Source organism: Geotrypetes seraphini, chromosome 4 (assembly GCF_902459505.1).
Source record: "Geotrypetes seraphini chromosome 4, aGeoSer1.1, whole genome shotgun sequence".
Taxonomy (NCBI): Eukaryota; Metazoa; Chordata; class Amphibia; order Gymnophiona; family Dermophiidae; genus Geotrypetes; species Geotrypetes seraphini.
In genome coordinates this window covers 222,184,337-222,204,149 of record NC_047087.1, presented here as the reverse complement: position 1 = coordinate 222,204,149, position 19,813 = coordinate 222,184,337, and the positions used below count along the sequence as shown (strand labels likewise).

Genomic DNA, 19,813 nt, shown 5'->3' with positions numbered 1-19,813 from the left:
TTTTGTATCCTGCCTCCAAATCTGCTTTTCCCTCTCTATTCTTTGTATAATTCAGAAAAGGCTAGAGGTTAAAGGTGAATAGGTTGCACAAATTCTGTCTGTGGAGGGATTAATTTTTTACAATGCTGTTACTTCCAGTGGGAGTATAGGTATTTATAATTGTGTTTGATATATCTTGACATATGTAAGGTTGTTTAATGTTGTACAGTAAACAACTGTTTGCTTTCTATTTGCTTTTAGAATTCCAGTTGAATTACAAAAAAAAAAAAAATATTGCTGAAGACAACTGAACATGATAGAAAATGCGACATAAATCCCCAAATGAACAGTTCTCGTTTTCCCCCTCCCATTTGTAATGCATGTCGCATTTTATTCTTTTTTTTTTTTTCTTCTTCCGTTGAAGGTGTGTTCCTCTTTCCAGATGGGTCCAACTCAAGCCTACAACAGCCAGTTCATGAACCAGCCTGGCCCTCGCGGCCCTGCCTCTATGCCTGGTGGCATAAATCCAGCAAACATGGGAGCTGGCATGACACCTTCCAATATGAGTGGGCCACCTTTGGGTATTAATCAGCCCAGGCCTCCAGGAATGAGTCCCTTCAGTGCCCATGGCCAGCGGATGCCTCAGCAAACCTACCCAGGTCCAAGGCCGCAGTCTTTGCCCATCCAGACGATTAAGAGGCAATACTCAGGAGAGGTGAGTCCAGACACTTCAAATATTTTACGCTTTACTGAATTTATCAACAGATATAGATCATTCTTGTTTGGAGTGAAAACCTTCTCTCTGCAGAATAGATGAAGTTAGCGTTCTCCCCAGAAATTTTTGCTAGCTGGGTGGGAGCAGGGGGAAAATTGCTCAGTTAGCCGAGTAGTCAGTAAAATCATCCAGGCAGGTCCTGGGGAGAACATTGAGGGGTCATTTTACTAAACTGTGTTAGGCATTAACATGTTCTTAGTTCAGCAAAAAATAGCCAAGCGAGATGCGCTCAAGCGTTCTGTGATAGTTTTACCATCTGCACGTGATAATTATTATTTTATTAAGAGGGTGCACACTGATATTGCCACAGCACTAGTTGACTAGTTAGCATTTCCATAGCACGGAAGCCCTTAAAACTTTCTAAATAAGAGGTTATTAATGCTCCAAATATTTTGTTTAATTGCCTCATGCTGATGCTAACACTAGCACATGGCCATATATTTAAAAAAAACGGAAAAATGCCTGTTTTACGGATCACACTGGAAACGGGCTTAGCCTGCGGGGAAGTCCTATGTCATTCCCATTTGCTAGAGCAGCTCAGTAAAAGGACCCCTGGGTGAAGTGTAGCCACATTGCATGACTAGTTTTCTCCCACTTAGCTACAGCTCTGATTTTCCTGTTTTTGCAGGGTCAAACTTCAGAGGTGGAAGGTTTGTTTGTTTTTTTTTGCCAGGGTTCAACGTCTATTAGTCTGGTCTTTATTTTCGGAAGAGCCATGAAATTTCTGTAAATCCAACATGTAATTGGGTTTTAGTGATTTCACCACTTATCCACTGGGAATGGATGCAACCCTACATTTCATTCCATGCAGGCAAATGAGCACCTGTCAGATGTATGGCTAATGTTCAGTCACTAACCAAGTATTGATTTTAGATCTTTTTTGGATACATTAAGGGCTCCTTTTACTAAGGTGCGCTAGTGGTTTTAGCGCGTGCTTAGCACATGCTACAATGCCACAGGCACTAAACGTTAACGCCTCCATAGAGTTTGCGTTAGTATTTTTCATTCAGCGCGTGGTTTGCACACGCTAAAAACGCTAGCTCACCTTACTAAAAGGAGCCCTAAATGTGTAGTATCTGTTGTTATTAAGAGACCTGATTTTACAGCAGGATGTCTATGTGAGGAGTCCAAAAAGGCATCTATTTTAAGTGTATTTTATGAAGACAACATAGGTACTTATGTGTCTTTATGTAACAGGCTCCCAGAACTAGCTCCAAGGCATATATTTACACCTGCATCAAAGTTGGTGTAAATGTACACACATGTAATTGTATGTTTTATAAAGTACATGTATTCATGTAGAACAGGGGTGTCTAACCTTTTGGCTTCCCTGGGCCGCATTGGCCGAAAACTTTTTTTCTGGGGCCGCACAAATGCTGCAGCAAGACAGAAGAGGGAGCCGGCAAGACGATAAACACCCGGGGGCAGCAGAGGAAAACACTGCATCGCCCTCGACTGGGGCCACACAAAATACTTCACAAGGCCCCAGGTTGGACACCCCTGATGTAGAAGGACAGACAGGAGAAGAATCTCCACAAATCAATCAAGAATGAAAGAGTTTCTCCTCAATAGTGTGCTTTTTGAGGTTGTTTACCCATGATGCAAGTTGCTCTGGAAGTCATAGAGTATTGAAAATAAGGCTCCTGAAGCAGGCCGTTTAGGCCAAAACACGTGTGTGTAGAGCCATCGCACAATTACTCAAAGTTTGGAAATAAATCTGCACACCTGTATGTTTGAATGTCTCCACTGTTGGTTTGTACAAGTATCCATGGCAAATTCACCTTGGTTCTGCCCACGCTAGATCCCTAGAAAACCCTGCATGCAGATCCTGTAAAAGTAGATATATGTTTTCCATGTACATATGTTTTACACGCATGGGCAGTTGTGCAATATTATAAAAGCCCTTTTTCATCTGTCAAACCGGCATTATCGTTTGTTTATTTCTTTTGCAGAAAGATATTTCAAATATCATTCCACACTGAAAACCTAATGGATAAGAAGGTCCATATTCTGTTTTGTTATTAGGGATGTGCAGGCATTATTTTCAGGGGAGGAGATTTGTTTCTATTTATTTGTTTTTTGTTTTTTTTTTTCTTTATGCTATTTAATAGCCCAAGTTAAAATGTTCTGGAGCATGCTGTTGACAGCATGCATTACGATTTGCTGCCATCCCCACCCCCACTTAATAACTCAGTTAAAAAGTGTTTTAGTGCCTAACCACGGGTATTCGGCGGGAGATAATGAGCTGTCTCCTGCTGAATATTTATGGCTACCGACTAGCCGGCTATATCGCCCAACAGAGCTAGTTAGGCGCAGATATATATAAACCGATAAAAATATCTTTTCAAAGCAGTTCACAATAAAATACATTCATAATCAAATTACACAAAAACTAATGCATACAAAATCTGATTCCCCCTCATATAGCATATGATCTAAACTCAAATGGACAAGTTAGAAAAAGTAGTATACAGTCAACTATATCTTTCATAATAAAAACACACTTTCAGCCTTCTTGTAAATTTATAGATGCTGGTTTTCAATCTAAGATCTTTTGGCAGAGTTTTTCCACAGTGTTCAGATTTTACCACACTTTAGTGGAAGAGTCCCTTTATGCATGATGGCTGTGTAATTCATACTGCCAAGGGATGAGGACTGTCTGCTACTTTTCGCATTCAAACTTATCTCCTTTGTATTTTGGAATAACTGAAATTAGGCTGCAGAATGTTTAGGCTCTGCGGAAAAGTTTGAACCCAACTTCAGCCGAGGATGGATACTGCAGTGATTGAGCTCTGGCTTGGAAAGGGCATGCAAATTTGAGAGAAAACCTGATTGATTAGAGGAAAAGAAAAGGTCATGATGCTGTAGCCCAGTAAAGGCTGGCTCTGGGTTAACTGAAAGTCCAAAGGAATGAAGGAAAAAACTGTGACACCAGAAGAGAAAATTAGGGGACAATTAACATCCTTTGTTTTATTTGCAATCTTTATTTTATTCTGATGAAATTATTTTTAAGGTATCCTAAGCATTCTTGGTCTGTGCAAACTTCTCATGAATTTTTCAAGCCCTGAGTTTTGTAACTGAATGAATAATTTTAAAAGTTTCTGATTTTATACGTCTGCAAGTCTGCTACTGTTATATGACTCCTGTTAATCTCTCAACCAGTTGTACCCTGGCAAAATGCCCACTTGTAGGCACCTATAAAAATTTATTCACTGTAAAAAGACATGTCTAGTTGGAGCTATCAAGTGACTGAGAGTTATTCTCACACTGTCAACATATCAGCAAGGTCCACAGATAATTTTTACCTTTGGGCTTTCCAACAGTATTCAATGTACGTGTGAACTTTGAACTTGAAAATTGCTTACGGAAAAAGTATCAGCATCCATCTTTACCAACTTTACTTGCATGTACTTTTTCTGAATAAAATAACTTGACCTATGCATATTTCCAAATACTGCAGTTACTAAAAATAGCCAGGTAGAGGTATTATATGCATTATTTTATCCATATATAGGACAGGTGGTTTGGTGGGTTTTTTAAAGAAAGAAACAACAGAAGCCCGTGGTTTCCACAGTAAGGAACGAAGAAACCCAAAAAATAAAAAAAGACTGGAAAAACAATGTTCTTGAATTGTCGTTTATTGTAAGATCAAGTTCAAATAACAGGTAATAACATCCACTTGAAAGCAACAAATACCCAATTATTGGTAACGGGACCCGACACGGTTCGTGTTTTGGTTCAAATTAACCTTCCTCAGGGCTCCTGCAGTTGAACAGCAACAACAGCATTTGGTAATGAACCCCTGAGGAACATGGACCGTGTCGGGCCCCGTTACCAACAATTGGGTGTTTTTTTTGCTCTCAAGTGGATGTTATTACCTGGGGGTGTTTTTGTTTTTGTTTTTTTTAGAAAGACTATCCTCATTGGGTAAAGCACTTTTTTTTTTTTCTAGGAATAATGGTTTTGAAAATGAACCTTAATAAAATGGTGACATTATTTACTGCATAGCACTTAATGAATAACTATATGTTTTTCTTTATCTCTTTTCTGATAGCCCAATTATGGAAGCCAGCAGTATGGTCCAAATAGCCAGTTTCCTAGCCAGCCTGGTCAGTATCCAACCCCCAATCCTACGAGGCCCCTTCCATCTCCAAACTATCCTGGCCAGCGAATGCCTGGTCAGCAGAGCACAGGGCAGTATCCTCCTCCATCGGTGAATATGGGACAGTATTATAAGGTAAGCACGTTATGTGGCAGACCTTGGGGTTCTGAACAAGAGAAATGAACCCTTCTAACAATGATATGAATACCTGCAATAATACATGTAGACAATGACATCTCTGTTGAGGGGATAAAGGGCAATTGCTTCTGGATCCATTTCTCCATATGCAGGACGATTCAGAGGGAAGCACATTGTAGCTGAAGATGCTGCTGCTGGCCACTGTTCCCTATACGCTGCATAGCCATGCACCCTTTTTCAAACTACTGCACAGTAGTTCTGCAATGCCACATAGAAGAGTCACAGGACCTTCCTTCCTCTCTTGTGACCAGCAACAACAGGCAAAACTAGGAAGAGCCTTTGCAGGGCTGCATTCTGTGTACACATGGCTGCTGAAACCACCCCCTCTGACGGTAGCTTCTTCTTCAAAGGCAGAGTCGGTAGCCCTATGTATACAGTGTGCTGCCCCGGGAAGGCTTTTCCTTGTTTTGCCGCTGCTGGTCACAAGAATCAGCAGCAGCCATGGAGGGACATGCTGATAAGAGCAGGGAGAGCGGAAAGAAGAGAAGGGAGATGTTGGATGGAAAGGGGAGAGGGAGTGGGAAGACTTTAAATGTGATGGGAGAGTGTAAGAGCTGATGCTGAATGGAAGGGGGCAAAGAAGGAGGGCAGATGCGTGGAACTTCTGACATCTCTCTGATCATCCTTCCCACCTTCATCAAGGACCATCCCCAATCAGGCACACTCCCAATAACATCCCCTACCCAGAATGATTTCCCCATCCAATTCTATCAAACCTCCAACGCATAGACAAAAGAATCCCCCATTCCAGTCCCTAGCAATAGTCTTCTCATATGCACAACCTGATTCCCCAACCCCTCTCCCAGTTCTTTGCCCACCCATTACTGGTAGTCTAATGTATGAGGCAAAAGTGGTCTTCTTCCACTCTTGCCCTGGCAGAGTCGCAAGTTCTAAATGGCGGATCTTACCCCAGCAGTAGTCTTGTATTAGTACTACTAGGGACAGCTCTGCCATTCTGAACCTGAGACTCAGCCGAGAAAGGATAGGGACCATGTGATCAGGAGGGACAATATTGCAGGGGCGGGGGAGAGTGAAGGAAGCTGCAGGTTATACCACCATGGCAACTCATTTTATTGTTTTACTTTAGGCCAGCTCATGTTACATGCATTGGCAGCTAGCATAGTTCAGTTCCTATGTGGTAGATGTCTGCCCTCTGCTGTAAATGTGGTACAGATGCCAGGCATTGCACATCACAGGCTTTCTACTTACTGCACCTTAACCTTAACATAAGAAGTGCCATACTGTGTCAGACCAAAGATCCATTAAGCCCAGTGTCCTGTTTCCAACAATGTCCAATTTAGACACAAATATCTGGCAAAAAAGTGTGTCCCAGCCTCAGGAAACCTAAAATTAAGTGAGTACACTACACACAAAGCAGGCTATTCAGAACTGCCCCTTTAATGACTCAGAGTAATAGTACCTGATTGTTAATTAAAATAATTATTACTCTTACCACACTGGCTGCATATTATAATGTGTTGATAACAGATGCCATGGTGCCAACTTTCTGTACTTACTATAATTTGTTTTCCTCTCACCCATTTTTGGAGCACTTACTCTAGAGTTTTAGATTTTTAACTCTGCTTGTTTTGGTAGTCATCAGTGTCTGAAACTGTAGTGTATTTTGCTGTTAATTGTTGAAGGGCCTTATTGCTAATTAAATTTTTCATAATTTATTTCTTGCAGCCTTCAAGGCCTGTGCCTGTGGGAAATTATCCTCACTCACCTGTCCCAGGGAATCCCACCCCACCAATGACTCCAGGAAGCAGTATTCCTCCATACCTGTCACCAAGTCAGGATGTCAAACCTCCATTCCCACCCGACATAAAACCAAATATGAATGCTCTGCCTCCACCCCCAAGTAAGTAGCATCGAAGAAGCTTGTTATCAAGTGCGCTGAACCAAACTCCATTTTTCGAAGCACTGAAACTTTCCTAAATACCTGTTTGCAGCAAAGCTTCCTGTGATAACTAAGTACACTGCTAGTGCCATGGATTCTCCTCCCTAACCCCTACTTCCCACCACCATTCCTTTCTCAGGCTTGATTTCTACTGATGATGTAGTACCACACAGATGTAGTGATTATTGGAACATCAAGCATTTATGGCTGCATTTTTGGGGCCTTGTAACCAACTGTAAATCTTACTTAAAACAAAGTATGCAAGGTAGCCATTAAAATGTCAGTACATTTTACAGTGAACAGCTAATTCTGTGAACACTGGGTTATATTCTGAAGACTTTTTTCACCTAAAATTCTAAACTATTTTGGAATTTCTAGTTTTTATTGGAATAAAAACAAGGCTAAAAATCTGAGCAATTTACCTTTGGAGACATCTGCTTTTAGTATCCATTTCCTGAGTAAAATGGTGTAGTAGCCATGTTAGTCCACTTTAAAAGGTAATATAAAGAAATAAAACAAAATAAAGTAATACTTTTTTTTATTGGACTAACTTGTTGCATTTTTTGATTAGCTTTCAAAGGTAACCTTTATTCAGATCAGAAAACTGTGAATGGATTCTAACTCCCAGTGCTATTTTGTATATAGCCCTGCATAAACTTTTGACCCTTTAATTCATGTTGCCTGTTTATTAGCAAGACATTAAGGGCTCCTTTTACTAAGCTGCGTTAGGGCTTTAACGCGCAGAATAGCGTGCGCTACATTGCCGCACGCGCTAGACCTTAATGCCAGCATTGAGCTAGCATTAGTTCTAGCCGCATAGCACGCGGCAATTTCCTGCGGGCGCTAAAAACGCTAGGGCACCTTAGTAAAAGGAGCCCTAAGTATTACCTTATATGGAATAATTACCAGTCTGGGATATTGCAAACATCTGGATTCTGCAGTGAAACAACAGTTTGCAGTGTACTGGGGATTAAACAGAAATGAAAAAAAAAGTAAAGTACTGTAATTAAATGGTATAGAAAGGGAGTGTACAAGCAAACTGTGCACTTACAGTAAAGTTATGTTTATTGTATTAGCAATAAAAGCATAAACATATACAACTTGGAGCTAAATTCAGTATACTTTTTCTGGCTATACATATATATATATATGACTTTATTTTAACTATATTTCCTGCTTTATAATAAAAAGAATACCCAAAGAAGATTTGTTTAATAAGATTGTATCCAAAAGTCTTTTGAGAGGCACAAGATCAGTTTCTTGAAATTGAGCTTGACTTTTTTTAATTGCACAAAAGCTTGTCTGAAATTGTCTATTTTGGGATGCCTTTCTTTATTGGATCTTATTCTTTATTATCCAATATAAAAAATTTTGAAAAATTCCTATTTCCATTCTTCAAATTACACTGTGAAGAATGTACTATGTGCCTCAATGGACAAAATCTTTCCTAGTAAGGTCAGTTAGTGGCATAAGGAAAAGTTTCAACAATAAATGGTATTGAATGCATGCAACAATAAAATCTAGGTATTGAGGCCATATATGTTTGAGTGGGTAGTATAGAACAGATGAAACTAAGCAGACCAGGACTGGATTAAAGGGGGTGAGAATTAAGTGGTATGTCTAAGAATAGGCTGATGATTGGTGAGTTATTAGTTGAGAAGCATGACAATAATGGACAGGCAGATTAAGGACTAAACTGAGGACTTTCTTAAGAGATCAGATTGCACAGGTGACCCTTGAGGGAAGAAATGCTGGCATAATGCCTAACCCTTAGTAAGCCAGGTTCTAAGAGAGAGGTTGTAGAGGCTCAGCATTAAAGCTAGTTTTCACAGCAACCTGTGAACTGCATATATAATTTGCATATATTTGCATATATTAACTAAACAGCTTCTTTGGATCTGTTTAAGACATTTTTGAGACTTTGGAGAATAGTAAGTGGGAGAGAGGCCTGGAAAACTGTTGAATCAGGCCAAGCGCTCTATATTTCACGGGGGTGTAAATCCTCTCACCCACCTAAAAGCACTCCTTGAGGAGAGGTGAACATCAGCTGCTCAGATCAGTGTGGGCCTATCAGCACGCTATTGTGGATCAACTCACCATCCAAAGGAACTATGGGGCTTCCAGATATGTGTCCAAAGTGGCTGTGCAGTGAACCCTGTTGTGAGTGGGACTTCAGGGCAGACGGCTGGTTACTACACCCATGCTCATGAGGGTTTATTGCTAAAATCAGCTGCAATTTGCACAGGAGTAGGGACATTGGACTTGCACCAACTGCCAGTTGGTTGCTTTCTCCAATTGAGTCATGTTTTGAGCGCCATCAAACAGATGGATGTTGGCATATCAAGCATAAACTCATTGAGAACAAACACCCAGCAACAATTGTTGGATGTATACAAACTGGTGGCAGCAGCATTATGGTCTGTGGCCACTTGATACCTCTGGAAGGCACTCTCAACCGATCCTTATTGATCAAGACTTCCCTTTGGCCAATGGGATCTTTCAGTGGGCCATTGCAACATGTCATACCACCAGAATTGTTCACTAGTGGTTCACAGAGCACAACCAAAACTTCCAGCTATTTCCCTGGCCCCTGAATTCACAGACCTTTAACCCAATTGAGCAGAAGCAGTTATTCTGAATAATAGCAAGTGGTCATAATATTGTGATGCGACCGTATATAATAAGTATCTTAGAACAGAAAATAAAAACTTAGAAATGAGATGAACAAGAAAAAGAAGGATATTTTATAAGTGTTTTAAGGCCCTGTTAAACTATATTGGATTAAATGATTTGTTTTCGTGAGACAACATATGATAAAATGTTAATTTTTAATTGAAAATATGGGAGTTACTATCCTGCCTTGGTGTCATGTTATGAATTTTCTGAAATCTTGTAGGAAAGATAACCTCACCCACTGGTACTTAATTTTGAACCACTCCCTGCTTCTGTATTTCAATTGCCTCCTCTCTGCTGACACCTTTCCACTCTACCAAAGTAATCTGTCAAAGCCCAGAACAGCTACTTTTAATGACTTATAAATATTGGCATATCATTAAATACGGATATTCAAGGAACTGAAATTTCTGTTTATTAATGCTTTCTTTGCAATAACATTGCTATCATAAACTAAGCGTTAGCAAGCAGAGGCTTGAGTGAAGCCATCAGCTGTACAACAGAGAGCTTCTCTGATGTAAACATGAGAAAAATTATTAGACTTAAGAGTCAACATGTCATCTAAGTAGCCACAAATTAGAGTATTCTGATCTCTTTAAATGGGAAAGTTCAATGGGTCGATGATTCTCACATATGATTTATGCCCCATTGAGATCTGGAGATAAGTGGTTCAGATACATTTAAAAGCAGATCTTTCAGTGCATTGGGGTTTATCAGAGTGATATATAGATGGAAATACCCTACTTGAGTGTAAATTTTAAAATGTTTTCCACCAGAGTAACTGTTCTGTGATTTTCTATAACTTAAATACTTTGATATCATCCTTAATGAAGCGATTCAGAGCCTTGCTTTAAAGACAGGAAAACTGAATAAAATTAGAGATTATTAGCTAGAGAGAAAATGATTAGTTATTAAACAATTGTTAGTCTCATTTATTCCACTCATATTTTTTTTTTTTTAAATCACACCAGCCCTACACCATCCCTAGTATTGAGGGATCCATCTCTCCTGCCCATTAGACACAGGAGCTCTACTGGGATCAGGGAGAAACCTTCCATTCTTCAGGTCACAGACCACCCCCTGCTGCTCCCAAAGTGATCCCGGCCAAACTTCGCAGTGTTCCCGCTAAGCTGCGCTGGGGTGCGCTGGCGCACAAAATATTACCTCGCAGCACACAAGTTTCTCGTCACAGCGCACACAGTGTAGAGCACAGTTCTTCAACCGCCGGTCCGCAAACAAAATCTTGCCGGTCCGCGAAGGATTCGGTCCCCGCCGCAACGAAAGGCCGGCGTCAGCTGACTTGCAACTTCCTGTTGCAGTCGCTGTGCCGGGACTCCTGCCTTCGCCGGGACTCCTGCCTTCCACCGCGTTTGCCTCCTGCCTTGTCTCCGCACCTCCAGACCAGCAGCGGCAGCTGTGTATGCTTTTAACTTCGGCACAGAGCTGCCCCTAATCAATAGTTTAGCGCGGTTTCATAAGGCAGCCTCGGGGCCTTTGCTAGGCCGGCCCACATCGCATCATCGAAGCGGGCCGGCTATCAAAGGCCCCGAGGCTGCCTCATGAAACCGCGCTAAACTATTGATTAGGGGCAGCTCTGTGCCGAAGTTAAAAGCATACAGAGCTGCCGCTGCTGGTCTGAACTCTTGGGCCGCTGAAGGAGGGCAAAAAGCAGCTGTCCTGGAGGTTTCCCTTCCTCTCGCCTTTACAGGTTCCTTTTTTCCACCTTTTTTTTTTTTCCTTCAAACGGCAACGGGCCCCAGCATCGACATCAATCAAGTAAGTTCCACTGTCAATCAAGCGGTTCTGCTCGGCCAAAGCTTCCCCTGTGACATGAGCCACCCTCAGGGGAAAGAAAGTGACCCACAAAGGTGAGGGGAAGGGGGGCAGATGATGGAAGTTGGGGGGGGGGAGAGAGAGAGAGAGAGAGAAGGGGCAGATGATGGAATGGAGGAGATGAGAGAGAGAGAGAAGGGGACAGATGATGGAAGTGAGAAGAAGGGAGAGAGAGCAGAAGGCAGATGGATGTCAGTTGAGAAGGGAGAGCAGATGCTGAATGGAAGTGGGGAAAGAACACATACTGGATGGAAGGAGGAGATAAATAAAGGGGGAAGAAAATAGTAAGATAATGGAGGGGTGAGGGAAAGGGGTGACAAGCTGTGTGTAGACACAGTGAAAAGAGGGAAACGGGACTAAATAGTAAGAAAGAATTTAATTTAGATGGAGGCAGAAAATAGAGAAGGAAGACCAGAGAAGAAAAGGGAAGAGAGAGCAGAGAATGATCAGATCTGAGTGGAGGAAATGAGAAGAGAGATATGCTAAAAACCACAGGGGGGAGGGAAGGATAGAGATGCCAGACCATGAGGGGAACAGAAGGAAGATGATGGATGCTAGACCAAATTGGGGGGTGGGGGGGGGGCAGGAGGAGAGATGGCAGGGAAAGACAGACAGTGAATGGAAGGGGCAGATGCTGGACTGAAGAGACAGAGAAGGTTATCATGCTGCTGTACCGGGCCATGGTACGCCCTCACCTGGAGTACTGCGTCCAGCACTGGTACTTTAAGAAGGACACGGTACTACTCGAAAGGATCCAGAGAAGAGCAACTAAAATGGTTAAGGGGCTGGAGGAGTTGCCGTACAGCGAAAGATTAGAGAAACTGGGCCTCTTCTCCCTTGAGCAGAGGAGATTGAGAGGGGACATGATAGAAACATTCAAGGTACTGAAGGGAATAGACTTAGTAGCTAAGGCAGGGAGAACGAGAGGGCACTCTCTAAAGTTGAAAGGGGATAGATTCCATACAAACGTAAGGAAGTTCTGTGGTAGAAAGCAACATATTTATTTGGCTCATAACTTGCTGGCGCCCGATATTTTTAGCTCACAGTGAAAAAAGTTTGCTCACAACACCCGCCCGCTTAGAGGGAACACTGATCCCGGGGCCAAAAAGTTTATCCAAAACCTGCTATAAAAGAATCAGTTGTCATCTCAAGAGCAGTAACTAAAAATGCTGAAGGAATGAGAAAGGAAAATTAAAATTTTCAGAACACTGAAGACATAATTGAAAAACAGCTGCCTGAAGTTTGCCTCTGTCTATATGTGCAGGGTGATTTGAGTATAATGTTCATCTCTGCAGAAAAGCCCAGCAGTTATTTGATTTGGATTTGATTGTTCTTCTATGTTATTATTGCACTGCAGATGCTAAAGGGAAAGTTCATGCTTTCTCTCCCTCTTCGATCCCAGCCAACCACAATGATGAGCTGCGCTTAACGTTTCCCGTTAGAGACGGTGTCGTGTTGGAGCCCTTCAGGCTGGAGCACAATCTGGCTGTCAGTAACCACGTCTTCCACTTACGACCCACTGTCCACCAAACACTCATGTGGAGGTAAGTGGGAAGGGTGAACTATAAGTTCCGAGACAGCAAGAAAAATATATTTGGGAGTGTGAGGGGCTTTGAGGACTTGAACTGACAGAGGGGGGTTGCTTTGCTGCCTAATACTCTTGGGCAATAAAATAAACCCAGCTAAAGCCCGGGGTTGTTTTATTATGATTTATGGACCAGAATGCAACTTGTGGTTTGCCCACCTCAAGTTGTGGTAGAGTTTCTACATTAAAAAAAAGAAAAAGAACAGGGAAGCAATTTTGCCTCGGTTTATAGTAAACAAAGAGAGGCAAGCGAGATGTCATAAAACAACCATTAAAAATCGATAATAGAAATAAAATATAAACATCATATAAACAGAACAATAAAAAATGTCTGAAATTATAAAAACACGCTAGTAAAAATAAAAGAATAGCACTAATAAAGGCAAGCAATATAAAGTTAAAGTAAAAACTTATAGCTATATAAAAGGGGACATAAAAACCAAAGGGTGACTTAATATTTTAAGGAGACCATTGTTAAGGAGCCAAGCTGTGCAGATTAAAAACTACGTTAACAAAGAGTATAAAACTAAAATAATGACTTATAGCTATGTGAAAGAGGGCGTGAAAACCATTGTTAAGAAGCTGAGCTACACAAGTTAGCTGGAATGTTAACATCTGTGAGGTAAGGTCAAACTAATGAAAAAAAACCGAGACAATTTACAGAATGTTATAAAAGAGAGAAGGGAGATGAACATTTTAAGTGACACAAGTGAAACATGAAAGCACTGGCTGAAATATGTGTAGGGCTGATTTCTGACAGGGTAATAATAATAATAATAACTTTATTCTTATATACCACCAACAATCTTGCGACTTCTAGGCGGTTTACAATAAAGGGAAACTGTAAATACAATAGATAGAAGCTGTACATACAACGAATTATTGCAGTGTACATCTGATAGTATCAACATTAGTAATAGTGACAACAGTTTGTGTGCTGCAAGGCCAGGAAGTGCCATGCTGCTTACAGAGAATTAGAAATATTCCATGAATTGAATGGAGTGTTCATAGTTGGTGATTAGGGGTTAGGGTTAACAGTTTACAAGATCAGGTTTGTGATGGTGTTACGAGGGCTGATGTCCTTGTTCGTTGTCTAGGTATTTTAAGAATAGGTAGGTTTTTAGTTGTTTCCTAAATTCTCCATAGTTGTTTGTGTGTGCAATTAGTTTTTCTAAGTCTTTACCCCATGTGGCTGCTTGGTACGAAAGCAGTTGTTGGTGGTATTTCTTATATTTGCACCCTTTGGCCGAAGGGGAGACAAATTTCAGGTGTGTTTTTCTTTCATGTCTATTGGTTGGGAATGAGAAGAGGTCTGTAATGTATTTAGGGGCTAGTCCGTTTAATACCTTGAAGCAGAGACATCCTAGCTTGAACTTCGTGCGTGGGAACACGTGTTGGGTAATAAAGCAAAAAGAATAAAGGAACACTTACCAAGTACTGGCTTGCTAATACGAAAACAACATTACAAGCTGTAAACATAAATTAAGGAATTTTTTTTTTAAGGGTTATAATGTGCCATGTGTCCATGGAGAAATTGAGAGAAACAAACTTACTTACAATTTCAGCATTATCAGTCGTTTTACGTTTCTTTTGCATGTTTTTATCTGATTATTGTGTAACCTGCAGCACCTTAAATATCGCTGTGGTAAAATAAGTCAGTCTTCATTAAGACACTTTAAAACAGCTTGATAACTTCTCCCTTTAGTGACATAAAAGTACTAAAAAATTAACTACTAGTAATGAGCTGTTTTCCATGCATTTGCATGTTTTTCATTGTATTACTAAGTAACCCGACTTAAATATCACCACAGTAAAATAGGTCAAGCTGCATTGGGGCCCTTTAAAACAACTGAAACTGACATCAGTGATTGGGGAGGTAGTGATTCACTGTAATTTTAAAAATAAGAAATTCAAAAAGTACCTTTAATTTTAATTTTCCATGATTGCTTTAAAAAATAAAAAATGATGTAGACCTTATAAAAAAAAAAAAGAATTCAACAAATCTTATTTGACCACTGTTTTAAATGTTGCTTAATTACTCTGGCCAACACTCATTTTGATGCCTCAAATGTTAGACCTGTTTCTGGGGTATATTTGGCCTGCTGATTCCAAAAATGGCACCAGTTTTCTCCTATCAGTTTTTGAGATACAGAACATGTGCCATATACCACTCTTCACTCTGCTCACCCATTAAAAAAATCTGGATATTTTAATGTGGTGTTTAAATTAATATTTTTTTAAGCATGAAGGAAACATTAAAAATTAAAAGAAAAGTATACAACATTAAAATCTACTTATTTCATATCAAAAGCACAAGTTTATGATGCAAACTTTCCAGTCATTCGACACACAAGAAACTCCTTTTGTAAGACTTCCAAGAGGGGGGATCTGCCAGTACAATCCCGTATAAGATTCCAACAATAGTCCGCCATCATGTTTGCATCCCATTTTCTTTGGTATCTGATTTCCATTGTTTTTATGTCTTGGTGAAATCTTTCACCTTGTTCTTCGCTTAAGTCACCAAAGTTCTCTGGAAAGCGATATAAGGGCCAAATTCTATAAACGGCGTCCCGATTGTAGGTAGCAGTAGGCAGCTGTCTAAACAGTCAATCGGGGCATACATTTTCTTAAAAACAAAAAACACCCCAAGGCAGGACACCTACACTGAAGGCATCTATCTCAGGGAAAATGCTTGAGTACCTGATTATAAAACCGTTTAGATAACCTTGATAGGCGGTATATAAAAACCTAATAAACTTGAAACTTGAGAGAGACACATAGGGATGCTTAAGCTTGCCTAAGGCTGGGCATGGGCTTGGTTTCTCCCAGGGAGACACCTAGGGCCATGATAGATGCCTGAAATGTACGCCTTTGAAATCCTGGCCTACATTTAAAATAGATGCGGCTGCTAAACTGATCGCGGTTTTAGCTTTGCCAAAAAACAAAGTAGTATCCTTTTCTGGATTGGGCTAATTCCATAGACGTAGGCCTACTGCTGAAAAAGATCTATACTTAAATTGCTTTGGGACCATAAACTTTATAGTAGCTTAATAAATGACAGCAGATAAAGACCTGAACAGTCCATCCAGTCTGCTCAATTGTTGCACGCATTATAAATTCATGATTAAATTAAATTGTCTTTTTTTTCTCTGATATTTCTGGGCCATAGAATGTAGAAGTCCACCCAGTACTTTCCTTAGGTTCCAACTACTGGAGTTGCTGTTGAAGTTTACTCCAGCCCATCTGATTGTCTCGTCATTTGTGGACAACAGACTGTAAAAGTCTGCCCAGCACGGTCCTAGTGTTTCAAATTACTGGAGTTCCCTTCAAAGCCCTCCCCAGCCCATCCTAAATCTACTATTACGATTTACTATTATTTATTATTTCTATAGTTCTGAAAAGTCGTACGCAACAACATACAATACAGTCCCTGCTCAGAAGAGCTTACAATCTAATTTAGACAGGATTATGCACACAGACCATGCAAGTCTGCCCAGTACTGTCCTTAGTTCTTCAATTTATAGCATTTATTTTTAATTAGAGATCAAATAATTTGACCCTGGAAACTCCAATCAGCTTTTTTAGCATGACTGGAAAAGTCTAGAAGAGATGTGTTTAGAGCCTTGAATTTTATTATTATTATTTTTTTTAATCACTGTCTAATGTGCCACAGGTCTGACCTGGAGCTTCAGTTTAAATGCTACCACCATGAAGACAGACAGATGAACACAAACTGGCCAGCCTCGGTGCAAGTCAGTGTCAATGCAACACCTCTGACCATTGAACGTGGTGATAACAAGACCTCTCACAAACCTCTGCACCTAAAGCACGTCTGTCAGCCTGGAAGGAACACAATTCAAATTACAGTCACGGCATGTTGTTGTGTAAGTGCAGCTTTGGAAGTATTGGAATTTGTTGTTAAAATGAGGGTAATGATGGAAATACTACTGGAAAACAATCACTCACAAAAAATAGGTTTAGCAGTATTTTTCAAATCCACAGTGAAGGAAAGTGGTTATATTTGATTTGAAAAGTACTCATATGTATATATCATATAGGTTTTGCCTGCCTAGGGTCCATGTGATATAATTTATTGATGGAGATGAGATGTACTGCACAGAATAAACCAAACAAAATTATTTCCATGTAGCTTAAACTGAATGCAGTACTTTTATCCATCCCATGGTAGATATTTCTAGAAAATAGGAACATGAGGGGAGTCAAAAGGCATTACAACCCCTTCTCCCCATGTTCCAATTCCTATATGCATCAACCTTTCTAAATTGCCACTTGCTCTATGGAAAGCTCTGTTGGATAATTCAAAAAATTATTTCCCCCCTCCCCCCCATGTGGAAAATTCCTCTCTACATCGGTGGTGTACCAAGGGCATGGCAAGAGGGTGGTCCAACCCCAGGCACAGGGAGCCCAGAGGTGCCGGAGCAGTCATGGGTCTGCAGTCGGCCTGCGCACAACTGTTGGCTCTGCCGGACCCCATCCCTTCTGACATCAACTTCCTGTTCTGGAGTGGGGAACCAGCAGAGCTGATGGCCGTGTGCAGGGGGTGCTCTGGCCAGACAAGGGGGTGATCCGCCCCAGGTTCCTGCTCTGCCAGTAAGCCATTGCTCTGCATCACTTTTCAGGAAAATAAAATTAAAACATCCAGTTTATTCTTAAATTCACATTTTCAGTAGAGTCCCCTGAAAGTATATGGAAATAGGTGTTCCAATGAAGAGGGATAGCCTCATATCCTGAAAATTCTCCTGGATGATAGATCTAGTCAAGTTCACTCTCCACGCATTATTGATAAAAATAAAAACTTAAAAACATAGCATATTTCATAAATAGTGTTGTGCTAAGTTTGACGGGGCAAGAACTACAAATGCTATAAAAAATAAATATTTCTGTTTTGGAAGTCAAGTACATTTTTTTGTGCATTTGTTTACCTAAATACATAGTACAACCTATTAACGCCACAGTTTTGTTTGCAGTCACACTTGTTCGTGTTGCAGTTAGTTCATCGACCATCGGTTCGCTCTGTGCTGCAAGGCTTGCTCAAGAAGCGTCTTCTCCCAGCAGAACACTGTATCACCAAGAGTAAGCTTGTTTTTTTGGGGGGGGGACGGAGGGGGGTGAAGGGTTGAAGAATTATAGGTTAAAGGGTAGAATTCCAAAAGGATTTAACTGGGTAGGATGTCTCCTTCCCAGTTAAATTTCACTGGCCAACTCCAGAGTATATATTCGGTGGCATTTAACTGAATGCTGAAGACAAAAGAAAAAAATCCAATAGAAACTGCAGTGAAGATAGCTCAACAAACAAAAGCAAAAAGGACTGCAGACAAAATGTACAAGATGCAGGCTATGTTTATTATATCAAGTATAAATGCAGTCAGTGTTACCACCTTTCAAACAAACCTAAGGACCCGACACGGTCCGTGTTTCGGTAAACACGCCTTCCTCAGGGGTCCAGGGTTGATAGGGTTTGAATTAAACTGCAATATAAAATGATAATAAACTTAGGCCTGTGAGAGCTCTGGAGAGATTGCACACCAAGTTTATTATCATTTTATATTGCAGTTTAATTCAAACCCTATCAACCCTGGACCCCTGAGGAAGGCGTGATTACCGAAACATGGACCTAGCTTCCTCATTGGCTCATGAGTTGGTGAGGAAGCTAGCAGCTGATAATTTTGCTCAACAAATAAGTTTGTGCCTAAATGTAGATAGCTAGAGACATAAATGCTAGGATTCTACAAACTGTGTGCATTACCCACCCATTTCCCTCCCAGGTCCACACCTCCTTGCAGTTATGCATGATAGATTTTCCATGTGTATTTTATGGAAGACTGACTAATGGCAATTCTATGTGTAACTGCAAATTTGTGACAAAATAGCTAATACCAATTATTGCCAATTAATATCTAATTAAACAATTTTGCATACATAACTGACAACATTTTGTTATTTCTGCTTGCAACTTCATGCACTAAGCGTAAAATTTGGCACGTGAGTTTATAGAATTAGGGGGAGAGTGCCTAATTGCAAGGGGGTATACACATCGGTGGAGCATGGGCAGGCCTCAGGCATGTCTTCCAATTATGTGCATAATTTAGAGAACACTATAAACTAGACATGTCAACTTAATGCCTACCATTGGCATAGCATAAAAGAGCATACCAGTGCCGACCCTATACTAGTGTTTATAACAGAATCTTGGCACCAAGATGCCATGATAGAATTAGCACCAGCACATGACATTGGGGCACTGAGACTGAGATGCCACTTTTTTAGGAATTGCCCTTTTTGTGTACATCCAGAAAATCCAGCTGCTTTGGGGGGTCAGCAGAAAAGGTTTAGGAAACTCTATTCTAGAGACTGGCAAAGAGTATATCAGTTGGAGAAAGTGATTTGTTACACTGGATAATTCTTCACAAGGTTTGCTAACTAGCCAATTTAATATAATAGTATGAGAAATCAAATAACCCTTTCTTTCTTTCTTCAAAAATGCTGAAAACAGTTAAGAGGAATTTCAGCAGTGTGGCAGCCTCCTCGGGAAATGCAACGCTGAATGGTGAAGATGGTGTTGAACAGACAGCTATAAAAGTGTCTCTGAAATGTCCAATCACGTTCCGGCGGATTCAGCTTCCTGCACGAGGTCATGATTGCAAGCATGTACAGGTGAGCTGCCCTGAGTGTTAGCATCATGTCTATATATGGCCAGTTCTAACTAATTTATAGTTTATTACTTATATTCCGCCTTTATACAAAGCA

At 40.6% G+C, this 19,813-nt stretch overlaps 1 protein-coding gene across 12 annotated transcripts in view; it reads left to right on the top strand.

Moving 5' to 3' along the window:
* Positions 1-19,813, top strand: part of ZMIZ1 (zinc finger MIZ-type containing 1) — a 1,043,290-nt gene that overhangs the window by 952,386 nt on the left and 71,091 nt on the right. For 7 of the 12 annotated variants that reach the window (XM_033942171.1, XM_033942164.1, XM_033942165.1 and 4 more), the window contains 7 exons: positions 404-694; positions 4,809-4,991; positions 6,741-6,915; positions 12,818-13,004; positions 16,719-16,929; positions 18,034-18,139; positions 19,560-19,720. In XM_033942171.1, coding sequence (XP_033798062.1) covers positions 404-694; positions 4,809-4,991; positions 6,741-6,915; positions 12,818-13,004; positions 16,719-16,929; positions 18,034-18,139; positions 19,560-19,720 — 1,314 coding nt within the window. The remainder of the gene's footprint in view (positions 1-403; positions 695-4,808; positions 4,992-6,740; positions 6,916-12,817; positions 13,005-16,718; positions 16,930-18,033; positions 18,140-19,559; positions 19,721-19,813) is intronic. The other 5 variants (XM_033942175.1, XM_033942168.1, XM_033942170.1 and 2 more) reach the window with 3 other exon arrangements.